Here is a 20715-nt window from a genome sequence, read left to right as displayed (position 1 = left end):
TGCCTAATGCAGTGCCTCTACCCTGAGAGAAGACTGGTCAGGGTCTGTTTTCCACGGAAGAATGTCACGAAAAGGGTTCTGGGCTGCTGGAGGGCTTTTCAGCTCTACCATTTTATTTTTGTAAGGGATAATTATGTGAGCATAAGCCCTGTAATGGTCCACTTAAAACAGGCCAACATAAATGTCCTAGAGCAGAACAAATTCTAACCATGTTGAAATGTATTTTACATTCTTGCCAGGTCACCTTTAGTACGTGTGAAGCAATCTTTTGCTATTTCACCCAACCCTATGTGAAAAAGTGGAAAAGGAATTTGATTTTATAACAGATAGGTCTTTGGAAATTTATAGGAATCTTATGCCATGAAAGAGGTCTTTTAGCAAAATTCATGAATGGAGGGGAACTGGATTGGAAAAAACGCAAGTGAAGATAGAATTTTGCCTTTCAAAGAATTTCAAGTGGGGAATTTACCTTATTGATCTTATTTTAGGTGCACAAGCCCTTAACTAAAAACCATAATCAGCTCATCTGAACGGTTTGAAGAAAAACACTGTTCATTGCTAAGTGACAAAAGTTGATGAGGAAGCACATTTTCCATGCCCTCTGTAAGCATCTGAGGTGTTCACATTTCTTAGACAACCGCTATGACAGCCTGCCTTTACTATGGCTCTCCTGCAGACTTTTGTCTGCCCAGCATTTAGGGTGTTCTTTGTCATTTTTTCCCTTGAAAATGGTGACAAGCTGAAAACAGTTACATTAAATATTTACATTTAATAAATTAAACTTTATGCAAAAATAGAATACATGATAATTTTGCATTTTCCAAAAAGATGCCTTTCATAGCACATCAATTCACTGGCATTCTCAAGCTTAAACAAACCAACAGCTGACTACTTGACCCAGGATGAAATCCAGTCTTTCTTGGACCCTCGCCCTCGATCTGCAGCTGACCTCGGGCCATGTCCTCCTGCCCTCTGAGCTCCCGCGGCTCCCAGCACCTCCTTCCTCTCCGAAGGCCTTTACACGTGCTGCTCCCTCTGCCTGAACACTCTTCTTCCAACTGGATTCCCAATACCTCTCCAGGTCTCAGGGAGAGTCACTTCTTCAGAGAAGCCTTTTCTGACCCAATATAAGCAACCCTTCACCTCTCTTCTAACAGTCTTTCCTTTCTTTCATAATCATAATTTATACTTAGATACTGTGTTCACTGGTTTAATGTCAATGTCTCTCACTAGACTCTAAGATCCTTGAGGAAGAAAGCAACTGTACTCCAATAAAAAAATAATTTAAAAAAAATAACGACTCATGAAAAAGAAATCATACCCCCTTGTCCACCACCCTGGAAGCCCAGGACATGCCTGAACACATTAAACATCTGTTGAAGGAATGGATGTTGGATCTCATCTTCCCCCACCCTGTCCAAGTACACTAGAAATATGGGATACAGCCTTTCCTTATTTGTTCAACAGCAATCTATTTTTTGACTTAGAAAACTGAATGACAGAACCTGAAACCTCTTCATTTTTCTTCCCCAAATAACCACAATCAAAGGAGGGCAAAATTTTGAGTACTGTTTTAGACCCTTGCTTTTCCTTCTTACAATCAAGACAGAATTAGTCATGTATGTGGCAAAGCAAATTCCCACAAGAACCCATGACTTGTAGTTTAGCCACTGAGGGTTAAGATGAGATGGCCGAAATGTTACCAGACTGCCTCAAAGGAAGACCCTTTATCTTCAGATTTCAAGGAGCTAGTTCTAAAAACGAACTGTTAATTCAACTGATAGTTCCACACATTATGATAATCTTTGAGGTGTACAAAAACACATTCTTGGTTTCATACCATTTGTAACCTTGAGTCTATCCTGCACACAGTGTGGGTCAGATGGTACATTATTGAGCTAGGAAACTTCCTCTTTAGCTTGTTCTCACAATATCCTGCTAATTTATTAATAATCAGCAAGAAAATGTTACTTGAGTGACTTCAGTTGCTTATTAAATGGTTGTGATAAAACACTTAGCTTTCATGGCTTCTTTACCTTCTTTTTTTTTACCATATGATTCCACTCATATAATTTTTTTGATGTACAGTTGCTGTAAAATATTCTGTAAGTTGCAAGTATATAATATAGTGATTCACAATTTCTTAAGGTTATACTCCATTTATAGTCATTATAAAATAATGATATATTCCCAGTTGTGCTGCACAATCTATCCTTATAGCTTATTTTATACCTAATAGTTATCTCATCTCCTACCCCAAGTATAAAAAGAGCAGTATTTTGCCTCGTAGTCTTCTGTTTTTTTTTCTTTCACTAATAGTAACTGTTCATCAGGGAAAATAAAGTCTCTCAGAAGAATCAAAATTGGTATTTCTTGTTTGCCCTACTAAACCAAATACAATGCTACTTAAAAATCATCAGCTATTACATATTATGAAAATTCATTTGCTTGCAGAAAAAAGCACAACATCTGGTCAACTCGCTTCCTTTTTCTAAACATAGAAGAAAAGGCGTTATCTCCACAGACAGGGAAGGAAACAATTCATGTCTCATGAATTCAGCTCTGCTCAGCAAATTCACTTGTTAATTAAAATAAACAGCACAAAAAAGGGTACATTTTGGTCAATCAATTGCCTGCAATCACAGGAGAATTCTGAAATACAAAAGGCTGTATGTTTTACTTAGCTGAAACCAGAATGTTGTTCTTTTATCATTATTTAGCAGACATGTCATTTGAGGACAATCCTCACAATACTCTGTAGTATACGCGTAGCTGCTTTCAAAAGGAGTGGCAACATTATTCTATTTAATGCTTTCATTTAAAAAGACTGACTTTGTTCTATGTAAAGATCCCAGCACTGAACCAGATGGCCATTAAGGTTTTTGAATTTTAAAAATAAAACATTTAAGTTCTGCCTAAGAAACTATAATGCAATTTAAAGTATCTGGTATGTTTTGAAAGAGTCATGAGATTTGTTAAAATGGACATTTTCAGATTAATATTTAGCTTTGAGAAAAAATGTCTCCCAGGAAAATCCCTGTATCATAACAAAATATATTTGACTCATTAAAGTTCTTATATTTATTTTAGCAAATATAGTTTTGAAACTGGCATTTCCTCAACCAGTTTTAGTTTATAGCAGTGTTTCCCAAGGAGGGGTGACTTGGAGACCTTCTTGTCTGTCACAACTAGGGAGGTGCCGCTGGCATCGAGTGAGCAGACAGAGGCCAGGGAGGCTACGAAGCGTCCTCGAATGCAGAAGACAGCTTCCTCCCTGCAACCCCCATCCCCATCACCTGATCCCAAATGTCAACTGCACTGAGGTGGAAAATATCTGCTTTAGAGCAAAACCATTACAACTGCTTTTTAATTGAGCTTTGAACCCAATGGAAAGACCAGGTTTTCAAAAAGGGATATATTCTAGACAATATACATACTGAGTCACAGTCCGACAAAAGTATAACTCAGGCCGAAATGACACTACTCAGAACTATATAAACTCAAGATATAAGAATTCTCTAAGTGAACACAATCTTGGTATTGTAATAAAGCTCCACTGATATTCAGTTCACACTTATACATAGGAGGCACTCAACAAATATTTACAGAGGGAAGTAGAAAGAGAAGGATCTTCTTGTACTGTACCCCAGGACACTGTACATGGTAACATAAAATCAAGACAATGCGCTGTGTTGGGTTGCTGTGCCCAATGTGCTCGACTCTGCAACCCTCCGGACTGTGGCCCACCAGGCTCCTCTGTCCTTGGGATTTTCCCAGCAAAAATAATGGAGTGGGTTGCCATGCCCTCTTCCAAGGGATCTTCCCGACCCAGGGATCAAACCCATGTCTACTGTATTGGCAGGTGGATTCTTTGCCACTGAACCACACAGGAAGCCTGTATTGGGTAGTTAGAGGCCGTCTTAACCTTCTCCCTTCCTCCGCAGCACTAGCAAGCAGCTGGCCAGTGCCATTTTCTGGTTTCCTATGCAGCTACCTGTGTCTATAAAAGTTCTCACTAATGCACATGTGTGCACTGCTTAGAGGAAGCTGCTTGTTCATTTCCTCTCTTGCCCCTACCCCTTGCCATAGGTTGAGATGTGGAGGTGGCTTTGCCCAAGTTTCAACCATACAGAGGAAGCTAATTCCCTAAGGAGAGCAGTAAGCTAGAAATCACCTGGGTGGTTGAATGACTCCCTAGCATAAAGCTGTCTCTCCAGCAGAGATCATTCATCTGCAGAATTGCAGGTGAGGAATGAACCATTTACTTAATCGATTATACTTTAGGTCCCTTTGTGGCAGCAGCCTGCATAAGTCAATTCTATAATCTGATATCCACTATGATCTAAGGGCTACAAATGCTTTCTAGCCAAGAAAATGTTAAACTGGCTAATTTTTAAAGTTTCAGTGCAAGTAATACCTGAAAATCTGGATGATGTGGTTACTCTGTAGTGACTATAGATTAAGAGGAAGAACTGCTCTGTCTGTTAATAGTGTTAATTCTCATTTATCCAATCTAAGTGGAAAAAGAAGGCATATCTGGAGATTCCTGCCCAAGGAATTCATTGCTTCAATGATATGATATTTACATAAACATACTTCCCTAGTGGCTCAGATGGTAAAGAATCTGCCTGCAATGCAGGAGACCCAGGTTCGATCCCTGGGTTGGAGAGACCCCCTGGAGAAGGGCATGGCAACCCACTCCAGTATTCTTGCCTGGAAAATTCTACGGACAGAGCAGCCTGGCTAGATACAGTCCATGGGATCGCAAAGAGCTGGACACCACTGAGCGACTAACACACACGTGCTAACGATAGCAGGCTAACACACACACAATTTTCACTCTTCAAATTTTGTAATTGCAGCATTTTCTTCTCCCTGCGTTTGTCTAAGATGCTGGTAAAAATACCAGTAGCGACAGGAAAAATGAAGTGAGGGCTAGAGGATTTCACAAACTAAACACTGAGCATTGGAACAACGATTTCTGGACTAAGTTGTAGATTCAAATTTTGAATATTCAATTAAATTTTATTCAAAAGGCTCTGTGCTATCTTGGTTTTCAGAAAATACAAATGCTTCTTGCTGAGCACCTTCTTTATTAAAATTCAAAGTATTTTCCTTTAGACTTGATTTGATATTGAATATATTTTTTCAATGATTTATTTCTACTTTATGTGAATGAGGGGGAAATCATTGAGAAACAAAGTATTTCTTACGTCATGAAATTATAACATTTCAGAGTTAAGCAGCTTTATGCAATTCAGATTTTCCATTAATATTGCTTTTTAAAATATAATTTCCCCCAATAAAAATTAATGTGTTGAATATTACATGTTATAAAGCCATAAGCTTATTAAAAAATGTTTTTACCTTAAACATATGAAAACAGTAAAAGTATCAAAATACATACTGCAATTTCCTAACATCTTTCTCCCAAAATTGTATTTATGGATTGTCCTAACAAGTCTAAGGCAATTAATTCAATGATTTATGCAACTTTTATGGTAACTTGACCATATCTTATAACGACCATATCTTGACCATATCTTAACCTAACCATAACTTATCCAGAGCCATCAGGATAACACAATTAAAAAAGTAAAATAGGACAGTTTAGTCTGAAATACCTTTTTAACATTTGTTAAATTCTAAAGAATTTTAATGCCTCACAACAGAATCATTTCTAAATCTTCAAGTTCAGAGTACAAATTAGGCACCTTCTACCTTAAAAAAAAAAATCACAATTTATATATTTAATTAAAAAATCTTCACTGTTGTCAGAGAAATTACTTTTGACTTTATCTTTAAACAAAATGTATTTCTCCCAACTGAATAATTACTGAGTAGATTTTGACCTTTTATTTAGGAATAAATTTCTTACAAAATGAAAGTTTCACTTTCTCTCTCCTTCCCAGTTTCTTTCTGGGGCATTAGCCAGTCACTAACTTATACTCCGCTATGAAAAGAAAAGGTAACTAAAGGACACATCTGGACCCAAGTAAATATTTCACTAGTTTCACCAGTTCTAACAAATGCCCCGAAGGGAATAGTCAATCAGTAAATCACCATAGTGAGTCTACAACAGGTATGTGAAAATGACATTATTACCTACTCCTAGAAATGCAATCATCTACACAAATCAATCACAATTCCCAATTTTAAAAAGTGACAAAAAACCTTGAGAATTTCCAAACACACCAAGTTTAAGCATGCCACGTTTTCAACCTGAAGTAAGCCACAATTTCTTTGGACTTCCTTTTTGTCTGAGCCTATATAAAGAGAGGCTGGTAACAGCCAGTTTCTCAGAGAGACTGGTGGTGCTCTACAGGCTAGTACCCGAGGAGGCATTCTTGAAATAGGTGAAAAGTGTCACAGTGAGTGGTCCTCACGAAGCAGGGCTAGGGGCCTGCCACATATCCAGGAGCTGTCCCAAGTCCCCCACAACTTTCCCTGTGGTCATTCCTTTCACTAGAACCTTCAGGATGACTATCTGAGCCCACAGAGCATCTTCTTTCCACACACAGACAAGTTGTTTTAATTCAGCTTTAATGAACACTAAATTATTCATGGTCAACCCCCATGTAAATGTGTGCTTTCATCTGGAACTTTACCAAGTGCCCTTCACTGTTTCAGAGAAATCACCCTACCCATGGCAAATCTGTTCCCTGTATCCCAGTCAATGACATGGCAAGCCTGGATCAGGATTCTTTTGCAATGACTGCATTCATGACAATGTCATGAGACTAGGTGGGAACACCCATCTAATTTATCTTGTCTTCCAATATAGTCATGCAGCAGTTATATATGGAAATGAATAATATTTTATTATAAATTACTTTCCTGTCACTTTATATCACAATTAGGGCAATGTACTGGCTATTTTTAACATAGCCCACTTATATACGCAATTTAGCACACATTTCACTGCAACATAGTAAAAGGGGAATACAAAGTATTTCATGAAAAATGAAAAACTGGGTCTGACAGATATGCAAACCCTGACCTAGAATACCATCTAAGGCTCCTTGCAGCTCCAGCACCCTTTGATTCTATGAAAAACTTCACAGTTCGGCAAACCCTGATCATTAACAAGCCTTTACCTCTGCACAAGTTTGAAAGTATTGCAATTAAGTTAAAAGATAAATACATGTGGTTGCTAAGGTGACACATAAAAACACAAACTCTACTAAACACTCCAACATGGGTGTAAGCAGAGGGGAATGCCTTGGTGCTGATGCCTTTTACAGGTAAACAGAGAGGGACGGGGGCGTCCCTGTTGGCTCAGTGGTAAAGAACCAGCCTGCGATGCAGGGGACACACAGTCAAATCCCTGGGTCAAGAATATCCCATGGAGGAGGAAACAGCAACCCACTCCAGTATTCTTGCCTGGGAAACGCCATGGACAGAGCAGCCTAGTGGGCTACCATCCATGGGGTCATAGAAGAGTCGGACACGATTGAGAGACTGAGCACTAGAGAGGGAAAGAGAAGTACCTGCGGGAGAACTGAAGCCTTCACCTCTCTTTGGTCTCAAGAAGCTGCACAACTGGTCTTACAGGTGACTGTTACCTTATTCCCTCCTTGGGCTGAAAGTCAAAGCCTTCAGTGATGAACTGCCTTAGCATTTCTCCCACGAAGTTCATTCAAGAAAATACACACTGGCAAACAATGCAAGACTCCTGAGAGTCCCCTGGACTGCAAGGAGATCAACCCAGTCAATCCTAAAGGAAATCAACCCTGAATGGTCACTGGAAAGAGTGATGCTGAAGCTCCAAACCTTTGGCCACCTGATGCAAAGAGCTGACTCTGGAAAAGACCCTGATGCTGGGAAAGATTGAAGGCAGAAGGAGAAGGGGACGACAGAGGATGAGACGGTTGCATCGCACCACTGACTCAATGAACATGCGTTTGAGCAAACTCCGGGAGATGGTGAAGGACAGGGAAGCCTGACGTGCTGCGGTCCACAGGGTTACAAAGAATTGGACGTGACTTAGCGACTGAACAACAACAAAACAACACCAATGTTCCAAATGTGAAACAGGATGGAAACCTCTCACTACCAAACTGTGCACAGGTTTACTTAGCAAATCTTATCATTCAAAAATCAACACCCTCAACTCATCACTGGCATGAAGTCGCTGTAACCACAATCCATTTTTTCCTGAGGCCATCATCCTCTGTCATCAGATTGAAGAATCATTATTATCCCCAGAAAAGCAATTTCCAGGCTGTGAAAATGACTGAATTCATTACTTCAGGAACTATTGCCCCTTTCCCCACACAACTGGATTCTCAGCGCATGCACCATCTCCATTACGTCTAATCATTCACCTCTCTCACCTCTTTCCCCACCACATTAGCACCCACATGGGGGAACACTGCTTTTACATTCCACAAAGTTTCACATGTTAAACTCCCGAAGACAAAGTTTACGGAACTATCTCCTGGTGGAAAAATACATCCATACTTCCTGCATAATAAATATACCCCTCTTGATTAAATGACTAAGAATCAGGACACACCTGATGACACACAAAGTATTAAATATAAAACAGAAAAAACAAAACCCTCAAGTTTGGCTTACAAACTTAATCTTGGGAATCACCAATTAGAAAATTCTACATCAAGAAAGTTTAAAAACATTTTTTTTAAGAAAACAAAACTTTGTTGAGGTATTCTAATACACTGGAAGATAATTCTTCACAAATTATGAAAAGTTAAAAATTACTATAAGATCAGATGAAAAAAGTAATAAAACTATTTAAAGATACATATGTATATATAAAGATTTAGTTTTTAACTCAAGAGTTTCTGAAAATAAGAAATCATTTATAGCTTATATAGGAAGAAAAAACCCTCTACTACCAGCAATTTCTTTTATAAATGATTCCTTAATTTTTCCTCACTGGCCTCACATACATGTAGGATACCAAGCTATTAATTTCTTGAGAACTTATGTCTTTAATCAAAGAAATATGGGAAATATAAAATGATTTCAGAAGCTACAGAGTTTTAATTCTCAAGTTCTTCAAATCGGACAGTTTAGAATCATTCTCTCTCTTTCAATGTCCATCCAACCTGAGGGTTTGTTAGGGCTTATCAAGGTTATGGGTTGGTATTCAGAAGGAGGGGCACATTATAACATTTTAAAGCTACATGACTTAAAAATTAAGAAGCGATAGCTTTGCCATTGGCCATCTGAGAGAGGAAAATGACACAGAAATGGGACTCAGCCCTAGAAGGTTCTTACCCGCAGGGCCTCGATGACGAGGTCTCTGGCCTCCAGCTCCCCTTCCATCACACTGAGGAGCATCCGAAGCTCTGATTTACTGAGGGTATCCACATCAAACTCTTTTTTCTGTAACACAAATTTAAAAAAATGAAAAAGATTCATAAAGGTATGCAGTGGATCACATTTATCCCAATGGCTCGACAAACCCAGGGGACACTGGGGCCCCACTCAGCAGCAGACAATGTAGGTTCTGACCTTCTACAAGGAGGGGTTTCCCTGGCGGCTCAGACAGTAAAGAATTTGCCTGCAACGTAGGAAGAGCTGGGTGTGAGCCCTGAATCAGAAGATCCCCTAGAAAGGGGAATGGCTACCCACTCCAATATGCTTGCCTAGAGAATTCCATGGACAGAGGAGCCTGGTGGGCTATGATTGAGTGACTAACACGTTCACTTTTTACAAGGAGAGGTAAAAACCACACAGACAATATTCCACGTCTCTCCACTAATGAGATCTATTTTCCCAGCCTGACTGCCCACCTGGCTTCAGGATCTCTTCAAATTATACCACACAAATTTAAAGTCCTTGGAGTCTGTATCAAAACAGGCCCCGTCTGTGTTGGGGAGAAGTTAGGAGGGTAGCAAAGAAAGCATGACTGTGTTCCTAGAAGGGCCCCAACATAAAGGCTCCTGGGAGGTTAGTATAAATTCCAAGACATCCAATAATAACAGGTCGTATTTATAGAACACTCTGCTGCAGAGGCCACCGGCTAGCAGCTACAGCCGAATCTGGCCCACAGATGTGTGTTACTTGGGCCACAAAGTGTTTTGTTTTCTCCAGTCAGCACTAAGAAAATCTCAAGATGTCACCAAAAATTTCAGATCACTGGCTTCTCCAAACTCAGATGACCGGGTAACCCCAGATTCACATTCCCACAGGGGAATAAGTCACAGTCAAGGAGCAGCTGTCCCTTTAGAAGGAACATGCTCTTTGCTTCCCCCACAACCACACATGTTCACATACACACACACACTCATGCACGCAGGCAATGTGACTGTAAGAGGCCAGGCCTGCCACCTCATGGAGTCATCTGGGCTGCTGGTCAGGTGTTTCTGAAGGCCCCGCTGCATGGTTATCAAATGCTTTTACACGATGCCTCTGACTTCCTGCCATTCCATAAGGCCAGCCTGAGAGGGAGCTGAGGGTGAAGTGAGTGAGTCTTCTTCCAGAGACCAGTTATCCCAGGAGGCAACGGCACCATGTCCCTGGGGGGTCATAATCCTCACCCACTGCCCATGCAGCCCTGTGCTCTTCTCTACCTTTCCTCCTTGATGACCGCATCCCACTGACACACCTTGGCTTCCCATTCTTTTGTTGCCAGCTCTGCCCTCTTTCCTCACAACAGCTTTTACAAGCAGGGCTCCTGACAGCCATCTCACAGACGAAGCTGAGAGAGGACGGGTTAGCATGCTGACCGCTGGGCCTGGGTGAGTTCACAGCCCCAGCGCCCTCCAAACATGCAGCCCCCCTGCTCCCTCCCGTCACGACTCATTTGACAAACCCAGTCACCATCCAAAGAACTCGTGAAGGAATAGATCTAACCTGTTAGATCTCTATCATTCCCTCTATTTTTCAAATTAGAAAACCGCAACTCAGGAGTCAGATAATGTACCCAGATTACACAACCAGGAAATGGCAAAACTGCAACCAAGTACTGTGACTTGTCTGCACCCTTTGCCAGCATGGTGCCAACATTCTAGAGACAAAAACAGGGCTATTCTATCAATAAGCCAATGAGAACTAGTTTAGCAACTGTGTATCTGACACCATACTATCACTGTGATGACAAACAAGTAAACACAGCAGAGCCTATAAGTGACTCCAGGGACTTCCAAACAGGTATGACCAGAACTGGTCACTTCTCAGCTGCAAAAGAACCTTCTGGAAGGAGATAATTGTATAAAGGGGAACAGAGACAAGAGCTAACTGGTTCTCTGAATAAGATTTTTAAAGGATCGTACCCTTAAAATTGTTTCTTTTTGCACATACATTCAACAAAGCAGTTATTTGGAAAGGCAGGGGCTAAGGTGGGAAAAAGAGAAAAGAAAACCTGTAGCAAGCCTACGGGATGGGTAGTTCTGGGTGACCTCTGCTTGGAAGGTTAACATAGAGATGTTCACTGTGAAAAATAAAATCCAATGTATTAGAGCTCAAATTCTGCTCCCATTACTGAGTGGTGTCACTTAAGCTTTATAACCCAGTTATTCTCAAAATTCAAGCAGAAGAATCACCTGGAGACTTTGTCAACACAGACCGCTGGGCTTCATCCTTGAAGTGTGATTCAGAAAGTCTGAGGTGGGGCTGTGAATTTGCCTTTCTATGTGCTTCTGCTACTGCTGGTGGTTTTGGTCCATGGACTACATTTGGAGAAGCATTCTGTAACTTATCTGAGTCTGTTTTCTCATCGGTATAACAGAAATCCCAACATCTATCCCACAAAGTTCTTGTGAGGATTAAACAGCAACGTATCAATGACATGCACCCCTATGTTCACGGCAGCACTATTCACAACAGCTAAGACATGGAAACCTAAGTGTCCATTATGACATTGGATACGACATTATGACATTGGATGAATCAATAAAGAAGATATGGTACAAATGTATACAATGGAATATTACTCAGCCATAGAACAGAATGAAATAATACCATCTGTAGCAACATGGATGCAACCAGATTATCATACTAAGTGAAGTCAGTCATCCTACGAGAAAGACAAACATCATATGAGATCACTTCTACATGGAATCTGAAATATGACACAAATAAACCTATCTACAAAACAGAACCAGATTCACAGGCTTACAAAACAGACTTTGAGGTTGCCAAGAGAGAACAGGTTCGGGGAAAGACAGAGTGGGAGTTTGGGATTAGCAGATGTAAACTATTACATGTAGAACAGATAAACAACAAGGGCCGACTGTATAGCAGAGAGAACTAATTCAACATCCTATGAAAAAGTGCAACAGAAAAGAATATAAAAAAGATTGTATACATATGTATACAATGCACCTACATATTGTGCATATATATATACATATAGGCTTCCCTGGTGCCTCAGATGGTAAAGAACCCGCCTGCAATGCAGAAGACCTGGGTTCAATCCCTGGGTCAGGCAGGACGATCCCCTGGAGGAGGGAACGGCAACCTGGAGAGTCCCCATGGACAGAGGAGCCTGGCAAGCTACAGTCCATGGGGTTGCAAGGAGTTGAACACGACTGAGTGGCTAACACACACACATTTGTGTGTGTGTGTGTGTGTGTGTGTGTGTGTAACAGAATCACTTTGCTGTACAGTAGAAATTAACTACACTTCAATTCAAAAAAAGAACGTATCAATGAAGTAAGTGCTAAATAAAGGCAGGTGATTGTTGTTATTACTAAAGTTGAGAGCTCCCAAATGTTTTAAAAGGGAGGAGTGGGATATTGGCTATCAGCCTATTTCTTTGAAAATCTACCAGCCCAAGTCCAATAAACTCAGTTTATTGACTATGATGAGAGACAGACTCATTTATCCTGGTTTTTCCCACTGCGATGGGAAAGTAAGCTGCAATTCTTATGTGCTTTAGAGGGTAATGTTTTATTAATGCTGCCGGTGGTTCTAAAGATTTTAATTAATTGTATATTTTATTGTCCTTGTTTCCCCGAAGCTTCATAAGCAAAGCACTCCACTTTAAAAACTAATAAATTATGAAAGACTTTGCCACAATTTGATTCACATTAGAGTCAGAAGAGCTTGCCCTGGTTCCATCATCATCAACATCACAACACTGTGACCTGCAACCAGCACGTCTATTCTTTTTAATGTATTACCATCGATAAAAAGGAAGTTATTAAAGAAACAGTGTTACAAGGATTCTTGCTAAACAATAAATTGTTACAGAGAACGTTAAAAAGAATCTGTCTTAATTTACTAAGTGATGCATTATTTTAAACATAGTGCATCTATCTGCCTGCTTCTCTGTCCTCTACCTCTCACCCTTGCTTCCAAACTGAAGGCACTTCTAATTTGTGGCCTTCAACAATAAAGATATTGTAAGAATATTTTCAAATGGTCATTCTCCAATACTTGACGTTTTCACCTCCTAAACTGGCAAAATATGAGTAAAAGAAAGTATATGAAATTATGTTATAGGTCTTAGACTGGGTATTTCACAAATAAATTCAAAGAATTTTGGTATTTTTAGAAAAGCAAAGCCCAGAACCAAAAAAAAAAAAAAAATCTCATTAAAAACTCTATTATTGTCTCATATGAAGTATCATTTATCTGACCTGACACATTTATAGTACAAAAGTACTTAGATACAGAAAAAGCAATTATTAAAGTCTCTTGGTTTAAGAGTAAAATGATCATTTTAAATTGTACTTTAAACTACTTTGAGGTGTGACTGACATAAAAAATGCTGTGCATATTTAATGTATACAATTTGATGGGTTTGAAGGTAAGTAAACACCCACAAAACCTTCACCACAATCTATGCCATAAACAAATCTATCACCTACAAAAGTTTCCTCTCATCCTATTTACTATTTTTTTTTGTGATAAATCATGGAATATTTGAAAAAACTAACTTGAAAACCTAATTTTCAAAAGAAGATACAAGACAGGATAGATCTAAATGCCACACTCACATAAAAAAATCAGGATCTACATAAAGGTCCCTAAGCAAATATGATACCCATGCCCTTGTCACCCAAAAACCAGAGCAGACATGTTCAGAGACTAAACTTTATTACCACTGCAATAGCTTTTCCTAATTAACAGGGAAAAATTCAAATCCCATGTTTTTTTTTTTTTAATGATGGCAAGGCACTCAGACAGAAAAGGAATAAAAAAATCTGGTAGATTTCAACTCCACAGGCCACTCTCCTGCCTACCATGTTTGATGTTTGCCAGAAAAAGGACCCTAGGAAAAGCACTTCTTAACACCTAGTTAGAAAATCCAGCACAGGCAGCCTAAACTAATCCTGAATCTGGTCATCAGATAGAAAGATTTCTTTGGGACATACATACATGGAAAAGGAGACACAACCTCAAACTCCTATTGTTCAACACAAAAGTCTGCAACGCCTTAATTTATCTGGGGCAGGTGTAGGACAGCATTCTCCTGAATATTCTCCTACAAGCTTCCAAAAAAAAAAGGAAAAGGAAGAAAGATGATAAAATAGAAGCTGGCTGAATTGTCATCTTAAATTGCCAGATCTGAACACTGGCCAATACCAAGTTTCCCCCACTACCACTCTTCCCACACTCTTCCTGAAAGAAAAAAATTTAAATGCTTTGTTTACACAGGAAATTCAAACTTGGTCGTTCAGTCGTGTCCTACTCTCTACGACCCATTGGACTGTAACTCGCCAGGCTCCTCTGTCCATGGGGAGTCTCCAGGCAAAAATACTGGAGTGGGTTGCCATTCCCTTCTCCAGGGGATCTTCCCAACCCAGGGATGGGGATGGAATCCGCATCTTCTGTGTCTCTTGCACTGCAGGCAGATTCTCAACCCACTGAGCCACAAAAGGGCCAGAAGACCCTTTAGGAATTAATGGGGTCAGCACATTGATAGGCACCAAAAGAGCCTTTAGAAGTTATTATGATTATGAGCCGCAGCGGCAAAAGTACCCTTCAGATCTTTGCCCATATGCATCAGCTATGGTGATAATCTAGTGACCAGATACAAAGCGAAACATGCACTCTGGCTCTTCTCAGATACCAAGAGCATCTCCATTTCAAATCTAGTGGGCTGTGCCTACATTTGATCAATGAATTTACAAGGGAGGGAGGAGGGGTGTCTGAGAAAGCAGATGGATTGAAAGAACGTTACCTCATCTCTTTGGATCTCAGGTTTCTCAGCAGTAAAATGAGAAAGCTGTACGAAGTGATCTCTGAAATCTCTTCCAGCCCCCAAATGCCCTCATTTCACATACCATCAGAGTAACTGGATTATTGGGCTGAGGAAATTTAGGTCATTCCCTGAAGCCTTTGAGAAATATTTGAAGAAAAATTGATTTTTGCCTCTTTGCTTAGAAGGTACAGAAATATGTTTTCCTGCCAGTTTAATAGTGGGCTTCCCTTGTGGCTCAGCTGGTAAAGAATCCACCTGCAATGTGGGAGACCTGGGTTCGATCCCTGGGTTGGGAAGATCCCCTGGAGAAGGGAAAGACTACCCACTCCAGTATGCTGGCCTGGAGAATTCCATGGGCTGTATAGGCCCATGGGCTCGCAAAGAGTCAGGCACAACTGAGTGACCTTCACTTTCACTTTGACTAATAATTAATAATGCATTTAGAACTTTTTGTGTAAGCAAGATTTATGCTTTGGGAATGAATTTAAAAGGTTGTAAAGAGGAGCAAAGCAATGAAACTCATATTGAGACTTCAAGGAGAAAAATCAAAATTTGAAAACTATCATTAACATGGAAAAATTAAATCCAGGTACAGAGAACATTTCCACTCTTTTTAAAATGGATAGCCAATTATAAGGATTTTCACGATGAAAAGTACATGTGTTCATGGTCTAAAACTGTATTTCTGCAGTTATGTCTTGCTTTGAGATTATTCCTTCTGATTTCTTTCTATAGGGAGGTAAGAGTATTCCTGATCAGAGTTGCACACTTCTGATCTTGTTCTTCCTAGTCCTCCTTTCTCCTCTAATTTATCTGAATCCCATTTTCTTCAGGACACAGCTCAAATCTCCCTTCCTTAGGTCTTTTAGACTCAGAAGTCTCTCACTCTCAATTCAGCCTTAAGAGTCTATTCTGTTAGTTTATTTACAAGTAATCATGCCCTGCTTCATGTGTATCTTCACTTTTTTATACTTACTTATCCATATTAACTCTCCATTTTCTCACCTCTACTAGATGTGTCAGGACAGCAAGAGCAATTACATCTTTGAATGATTTTACTTAACATACATGCCTCCCACTTTTGGTATGAAAATGCCTCTTTTGCTCAGTATAAAAACACAAAGCATGTAAAATGACGTGTTAACCGATACACCAATCTTACTAAGATACAACGTGATGGCTCACTCTAGGGGCAACTAAGTAACTGATAGGTCATTTTCATTCATTTTCCAAAAATCATTTACAGTAACCTAAAGTAGGGCAACTTGGCATGCGCCTTTAAAGCCACATGCTGAGAACTTGGGCTCAGCTCTCCATGGCCATGCACCTCAAATCAACCATGCCGCCGGGGATCTGCCATGCAAGACAAGCAACTCCATGTATTAGAAGGAAGTAAAACCAACAAGTGAACAGACTGTCAGGAAGGAAACCTGGTAATGGATGTAATTAATTTTAAGTAGGAGAAAAGGGGAATGAAAAGCACAAATATGGCTCAGCCAGGGGCGGCAGCGTTTCATAATTAAGGACGGTTACCTCCCTTCCCTTCTCCCCCTTTCACAACTCCTCTAACCTCCATTTTAACTCTGGAAAAGAAGGACCACATCTCAGATAAAACAAACATCTATTTCCATCGTAACCCATTTTTTTTCAATATTAACAACACCTCACATGTGACATGGATCATTTTCACATGTGAACTGGCACCCAGATCCAGTAACTTTCCTTTATGAAGCTTAGAATGCATGGAAGACTATCACTTCAATTATCTGCAGGTGGCAAATGTCAGCACGCTGATTTTTAAGTGAAGAGCTAAGACATGGACAACTAAATGAACTTTCTTACAGTGACAAAACTCTTCTGTAGAAGAACTCAGGCCTTTGGCATCACATTGTTGCCTTTTCAATGAAATATAAAAATGTCAGAATCAAATCATCTGCAAACAAGTATCCATTCCACATAGCAACGTTAACTTGGCTCCACTGCACTTACTATAATAACATTTTAAATTCATGTTCAACGTGTTTGGTTATTTATTAACAATTTACTTCAAGAGAACACTTTTTTCCCTCCTGCATTAGTGGGTTCTTTACTAGTGCCACCAAGCAAGCCCCAATTTTTTTTTTTCCTAAAATTGAGATTTATACATGGATGGGACCACACTGTGCACAGCACTAGTATGATTCTGTTATTTTTGTGCAAGTTATTTTAACAAAGTAAAATTTTAAAAATCCTCTGCTATCAATGTCATCATCATCATCTCTCTTGTAACTGTTCTCCATTTCTTTACCTAATCGTCAAAGACAAGTTTCCTTTTCCACATAATATAAGTCCTGCACAGGAGCTCCAACAGAGAATACAACCAAGCATATTCAAAGAAAAGCCGCCTTCTAAAGCAATGCTCAGATATGCCTAGGTGGTAAAGTACGCAGGGGGAGAAGGGAGAGAAACTGGCACCATGCTTCCTGGGCACGTTCAAATTTGAATTCTAGTCCCACACTTGTGGACATCTGCAGACAATTCCAAATGTCCTTCCTGCCCAATCTTTCCTTCTACTCCCTTTTCCTGTTTCCAAGCTTTCCAGCATCTCTCTTGACCCCTTCTCAACCATCCTCCCCCTCCACACCCCCTAGTGGGTGATGTGGCCTTGACTCTATTATTAGAAGAATTCAGGATGGGAGGGGTGCAGTTTCCACCCCTCCACCACCACATCCCCAGCCTCAATCATTGTTCTGATGAGGGAAAAATCTAAAGGGAAAACTAACCATGTTGGAAATTTAATTAAAAAAAAAAAATCTGTAAAGCAGCTGAAATATCACTGAGAAAAGCAGTTTAGAAGGGAACAATATAAAATGAAAACCAACAACCACAAGAATCAGAAGAAGAAGAAACAAGAAGAGATCTATCATTACTACAAATCACAGGCCAACGGCTTCATTACAATCTGGTAACACATGAAGTAAAATTTCTAGTTAGTCCATCAACATTAAGGATTATGACCCAGGCTCTTGATGAGTGTTCACTTTCTTTATTCAATAAATATTGGTGGAATATCTATCATGTACCACAGAGTCATGTACGGATGTGAGAGTTGGACCATAAAGAATGCTGAGTGCTGAAGAATTGATGTTTTCAAACTGTGGTGCTGGAGAAGACTCTTGAGGATCCCTTGCGCAGCACGGAGATCAAACCAGTCAGTCCTAAAGGGAATCAACCCTGAATATTCATTCATTGGAAGGACTGATGCTGAAGTTCTAATACTTTGGCCACCTGAAGCTAAGAGCCAACTCATTGGAAAAGACACTGATGTTGGGAAAGACTGAAGGCAGGAGGAGAAGGGGATGACAGAGGATGAGATGGTTGGATGGCATCACCGACTCAATGGACATGAGTATGAGCAAACTCCGGGAGACAGTGAAGGACAGAGAAGCCTGGTTTGCTTCAGTCCTTAGGAGTCTGAGATCCAAAGAGACAAAACTGAGTGACTGAACAACAACAATCTACCACGTGCCTGGAACTGTACTAAGAAACCTCTGCTTCAAACAAAATCCACACCGCTCTCCTTGAGGAAGGAGGCCGCTCTCTCCCAGTGAGAGCCTTGCTGTCCATATGATCAACAGCAGATATCTGTATATGGCTAAGAACTAAGTCTCTGAAACATTTCTCACCTCATAAAGTTATGTGACGCACAAGAGGATAAGACCAAGTGGGAATCTAGGCACATGGATTCAATCACAGAAGAGGACAAATATTTTTCTCTTAACTAAGTTACTCCTGTGAGAAATATAACAATGACAACAATAATGAAGTCCAACACACAGATGCAAATAGAAATATACAACCTTTTCAAGAAGAAACAAAGCACCATCATGATAAAATCACGTATATTCTTACTTGGGGAATAGTTTCGTACATTTTTTTTTTTCAACTTCTAAGCGGTTTTTCTAAAGCACATAGTTGAGACTGAAACCTCTATGCTCGTCTTTGTCCCAGGCCTCCTCTCAAGGAATCCTGGAGACCAGTCATACCTGCACAGTGCTACCTGCAGTCTTCCTGTCCAAGTCCTCCATCCTTCTGTGGAATGCTTCCAGATCTTTCCACCAGGAATCCTCCCTGTGACTCTTTCCCCAGGTTCTTGCTGCAGTTTTTTTGTGGCTCTCATGACCCCATGGTCTTTGATTTGATTCCTTGGTGCCTGTGAGTTTCTACCACTGCAATGTTCTACTTTAGAACAGCAAAGGTGTTACAATATCTCCATCTCTGTATGTGTTTGGTAATGTGTGTTAAATCCAGAAAATCTGTTACCTAATTACCTTGAAATTCTCAAAACTCTATAGCTGCCACATAACTATAATTTTTAAAGAAAGCTTAGCAAAATTGGCTTTAAAAGTTCTTTCTATTGGGTTTATATTCAATATTGTCACCCGGGAACACAATTTTCAAGGTGCTGGCTGTTAATTTGTTTAACATCACTATTGTGCATTCTTAACAAAATCATTGTCCAAGTTTTTTCTTGTCACTATCACCATGACAACAAAATTTTGTGTATTAACTGCTCCAGAAAAGCCTAGAAGAACAAGAATGTTGGTCCAGTTCCCAAACATAGCTCTAAAAAGATCTGTGTTTTCCTTTTACTCTTAAATTCTTCGGTGACAATTAAAGGCAGGAAGATTCCTGTCTTCCATACTGCCTTATCCATTAGGAGTTAGTTTTGGAGTAGGAATAGCAATATAGTCAAAGAGTCATCACATTCGGCTAAGATGCTGAAAACAATCCAAGTCTCCAGCACGGTTCACAGCAAACACTATTAATATGATCCTACTGAAAAATGTAGTTGTTACCTTAGCCTTATACTTCGGATGCTCTCAGGATTTAAACAGCTAAGAATGAGGACCACAACTAAATTTAAAATACTCCACTGAAAATCATATTAAGCTGAAAACTATAAATTAAACTTGTCTCTAAGCAACAATCTAAATAGTCAAAACTTAATGAAAACATTCACTTTCAAAAATAGCCTACCGCTTTGGGTCTCTGTTGGCTCATTACTGCCAAATATACATGTAAAATGCATAATACGTAAACCAACTTAAAATAAATTTCAAAAATTCAAAAAAGAATCACCCACTAAAATAATTAAGTCCTCAGTTGCCATAAACCTAAAATGCATAATCATGCCTTTAAATTTTAATCATTAGACTAGAGGCAATTATAATGACAAATATTCTTTAACCTAGCTTTTCTTTAATTAAAAAATCAGTCCATAGATCAAGAGGCAGCTATAGGCAGATTGTACGTTACTTCAGTTTACCACATATGAAGCCATCATTAAAATTTCACTAAGTACCAAACATTTTTAAAATATTAGATTAAGAATTCTTATTGCATCTCCTCAGAACCCTATAGGAGTCTATGGAAATAACAAAGGAGTTTCACTTTCACAGGTTTTTCATGGCTATTCTAATCCACCAGGATGAAATGATCAAACCTCTAAGCAGTTAAAATATCAGACTCCTGAAAATTTAAACAGCAGAAAGGGAACACTGACCTTCCTAACATAAAAATCTGCTTGTGACTAAAGCTCTGTTTGTAAT

General features: G+C 39.6%; 1 protein-coding gene across 1 annotated transcript in view; it reads right to left on the bottom strand.

The window, feature by feature from the left end:
• Window positions 1–20715, bottom strand: part of CTTNBP2 (cortactin binding protein 2) — a 164032-nt gene that overhangs the window by 141474 nt on the left and 1843 nt on the right. The window contains exon 2 of the mRNA XM_043463106.1: window positions 9247–9354. Within this exon, the coding sequence (XP_043319041.1) occupies window positions 9247–9354 (108 nt within the window). The remainder of the gene's footprint in view (window positions 1–9246; window positions 9355–20715) is intronic.

This window comes from Cervus canadensis, chromosome 3 (genome assembly GCF_019320065.1).
Source record: "Cervus canadensis isolate Bull #8, Minnesota chromosome 3, ASM1932006v1, whole genome shotgun sequence".
Classification (NCBI taxonomy): Eukaryota; Metazoa; Chordata; class Mammalia; order Artiodactyla; family Cervidae; genus Cervus; species Cervus canadensis.
This window is presented reverse-complemented; position numbering and strand designations above follow the sequence as displayed.